General features: G+C 42.2%; 1 protein-coding gene across 1 annotated transcript; it reads left to right on the top strand.

Annotated features, from left to right (window-relative positions):
• Positions 1 to 339: 339 nt before the first annotated feature.
• Positions 340 to 1,713, top strand: LOC130022315 (zinc finger protein 345-like; the record flags this gene model as incomplete). The annotated part of the gene is made up of 2 exons (XM_056113061.1): positions 340 to 776; positions 1,089 to 1,713. Coding segments are annotated over 2 exons (1,062 nt in total), but the record flags the coding sequence as incomplete, so codon positions are not given.
• Positions 1,714 to 2,621: the final 908 nt, after the last annotated feature.

Genomic DNA, 2,621 nt, shown 5'->3' with positions numbered 1-2,621 from the left:
AATATAAATTCAGGAGCGAAACCTTTTGCATGTGAAACATGTGGGAAGGCCTTTGATCAATCATCACATCTTATGCATAGGAGAATTCATACAGGAGAGAAACCTCATGAATGTCAGACATGTGGGAAGGCCTTCATTCAGACCTCTAGTTTTAATGGACCTATGAAAACTCATAGTGCAGAGAAGCCTTCTATATGTCAGGAGTGTGCTAATGCCTTTACTCGATCCTCAGGCCTCAGTATACATAGAAGTATTCACACTGGAGAGAAACCGTATATATGTAAGGAATGTGGGAAGGCCTTTGCGAAAGCCTCAAGTCTTGGTGTACATAGGAGAATTCACACTGCAGAGAAACAATATATATGTAAGGAATGTGGGAAAGCCTTTGCGAAAGCCTCAAATCTTAGTGTACATAGGAGAATTCACACAGGAGAGAAACCGTATAAATGTAAGGAATGTGGGAAGGCCTTTGCTCAATCCTCAAGCCTTGGTGTACATAGGAGAATTCACACTGGAGAGAAACCGTATACATGTAAGGAATGTGGGAAGGCCTTTGCTGGAGCCTCAGGACTTATTGCACATAGGAGAATTCACACTGGAGTGAAACCATATATGTGTAAGGAATGTGGAAAGGCCTTTGCTTTGGCCTCAAGACTTAGTGAACATTGGAAAATCCACACTGGAGAGAGACCCTATGTTTGTAAGGAATGTGGAAAGGCCTTTATTTTGGCCTCAAAACTTAGTGTACATAGGAGAATTCACACTGGAGAGAAACTGTATATATGTAAGGAATGTGGGAAGTCCTTTGCTGAATCCTCAAAGCTTAGTGTACATAGGAGAATTCACACTGGAGAGAAACCGTATATATGTAAGGAATGTGGGAAGTCCTTTGCTGAATCCTCAAAACTTAGTGTACATAGGAGAATTCACACTGGAGAGAAACCGTATATATGTAAGGAATGTGGGAAGTCCTTTGCTGAATCCTCAAAGCTTAGTGTACATAGGAGAATTCACACTGGAGAGAAACCGTATATATGTAAGGAATGTGGGAAGTCCTTTGCTGAAGCCTCAAGCCTTCGTGTACATAGGAGAATTCACACTGGAGAGAAACCGTATATATGTAAGGAATGTGGGAAGGCCTTTGCTGGAGCCTCAAAACTTACTGTACATAGGAGAATTCACACTGGAGAGAAACCGTATATATGTAAGGAATGTGGAAAGGCCTTTGCTACAGCCTCAAGCCTTAATGTACATAGGAGAATTCACACTGGAGAGAAACCGTATATATGTAATGAATGTGGAAAGGCCTTTGCTTTGGCCTCAAGACTTAGTGAACATTGGAAAATTCACACTGGAGAGAGACCCTATGTTTGTAAGGAATGTGGAAAGGCCTTTATTTTGGCCTCAAGACTTAGTGTACATAGGAGAATTCACACTGGAGAGAAACCGTATATATGTAAGGAATGTGGGAAGTCCTTTGCTGATGCCTCAAGCCTTAGTGTACATAGGAGAATTCACACTGGAGAGAAACCGTATATATGTAAGGAATGTGGGAAGGCCTTTGCTAAATCCTCAAGCCTTACTATACATAGGAGAATTCACACTGGAGAGAAACCGTATATATGTAAGGAATGTGGGAAGTCCTTTGCTGATGCCTCAAGCCTTAGTGTACATAGGAGAATTCACACTGGAGAGAAACCGTATATATGTAAGGAATGTGGGAAGGCCTTTGCTAAATCCTCAAACCTTACTATACATAGGAGAATTCACACTGGAGAGAAACCGTATATATGTAAGGAATGTGGAAAGGCCTTTGCTGGAGCCTCAAGACTTAGTGTACATAGGAGAATTCACACTGGAGATAAACCATAATATATGTAAGGAATGTTGGCGTGGATGTGGCGAGAAAGGGACACTCCTTCACTGTTGGTGGGAATGTCCACTGGTCAGCCCTTCTGGACAACAGTATGGACGATTCTCAAAAAATTAGAAATTGAGCTCCCATTTAACCCAGCAATACCACTCCTGGGAATATATCCCAGAGAAGCAAAAATGTATAGTCGAAGTGACATCTGCACTTGTTTGTTCATTGCAGCACTCTTTACAATAGCCAGAAACTGGAAGAAACCTGAATGCCCAAGAACAGATGACTGGTTAAAGAAACTTTGGTACATCTACACAATGGAGTACTATGTAGCTGTTAGAAAAGATGAAGTCATGAAATTTACATACAAGTGGTACAATATGGAAAGTATCATGCTAAGCGAAATGAGTCAGAAAGAGAGGGATAGACATAGAAAGATTGCATTCATCTGGGGGATATAAAGTAACAAAGTATGAGATTAATACCCAAGAATAGCTGAGATCAGCACCAGGAGGATTACTCCATAACTTAGAGGCCAGCCGGGTATCCTAGAGGAAAGGGCAGTTCAGATAGAGAAGGGAGCACCAAATAAAGGATGTTTGGAGGATCCTCCCAGGAGGGGAGATGCATGTTGAAAGTAGACTATGGACTGAACATGTTTGCCACTCAATGCCTCTTTTGCAGACCACAACACCCAAACGGAGAGAGAGAACACAGGGGATTGTCCTGCCACAGAGGCAGGGGGGGGATGGGGGGA

This window comes from Sorex fumeus, unplaced genomic scaffold (genome assembly GCF_029834395.1).
Source record: "Sorex fumeus unplaced genomic scaffold, SorFum_2.1 ptg000019l, whole genome shotgun sequence".
NCBI lineage: Eukaryota > Metazoa > Chordata > Mammalia > Eulipotyphla > Soricidae > Sorex > Sorex fumeus.
This window is presented reverse-complemented; position numbering and strand designations above follow the sequence as displayed.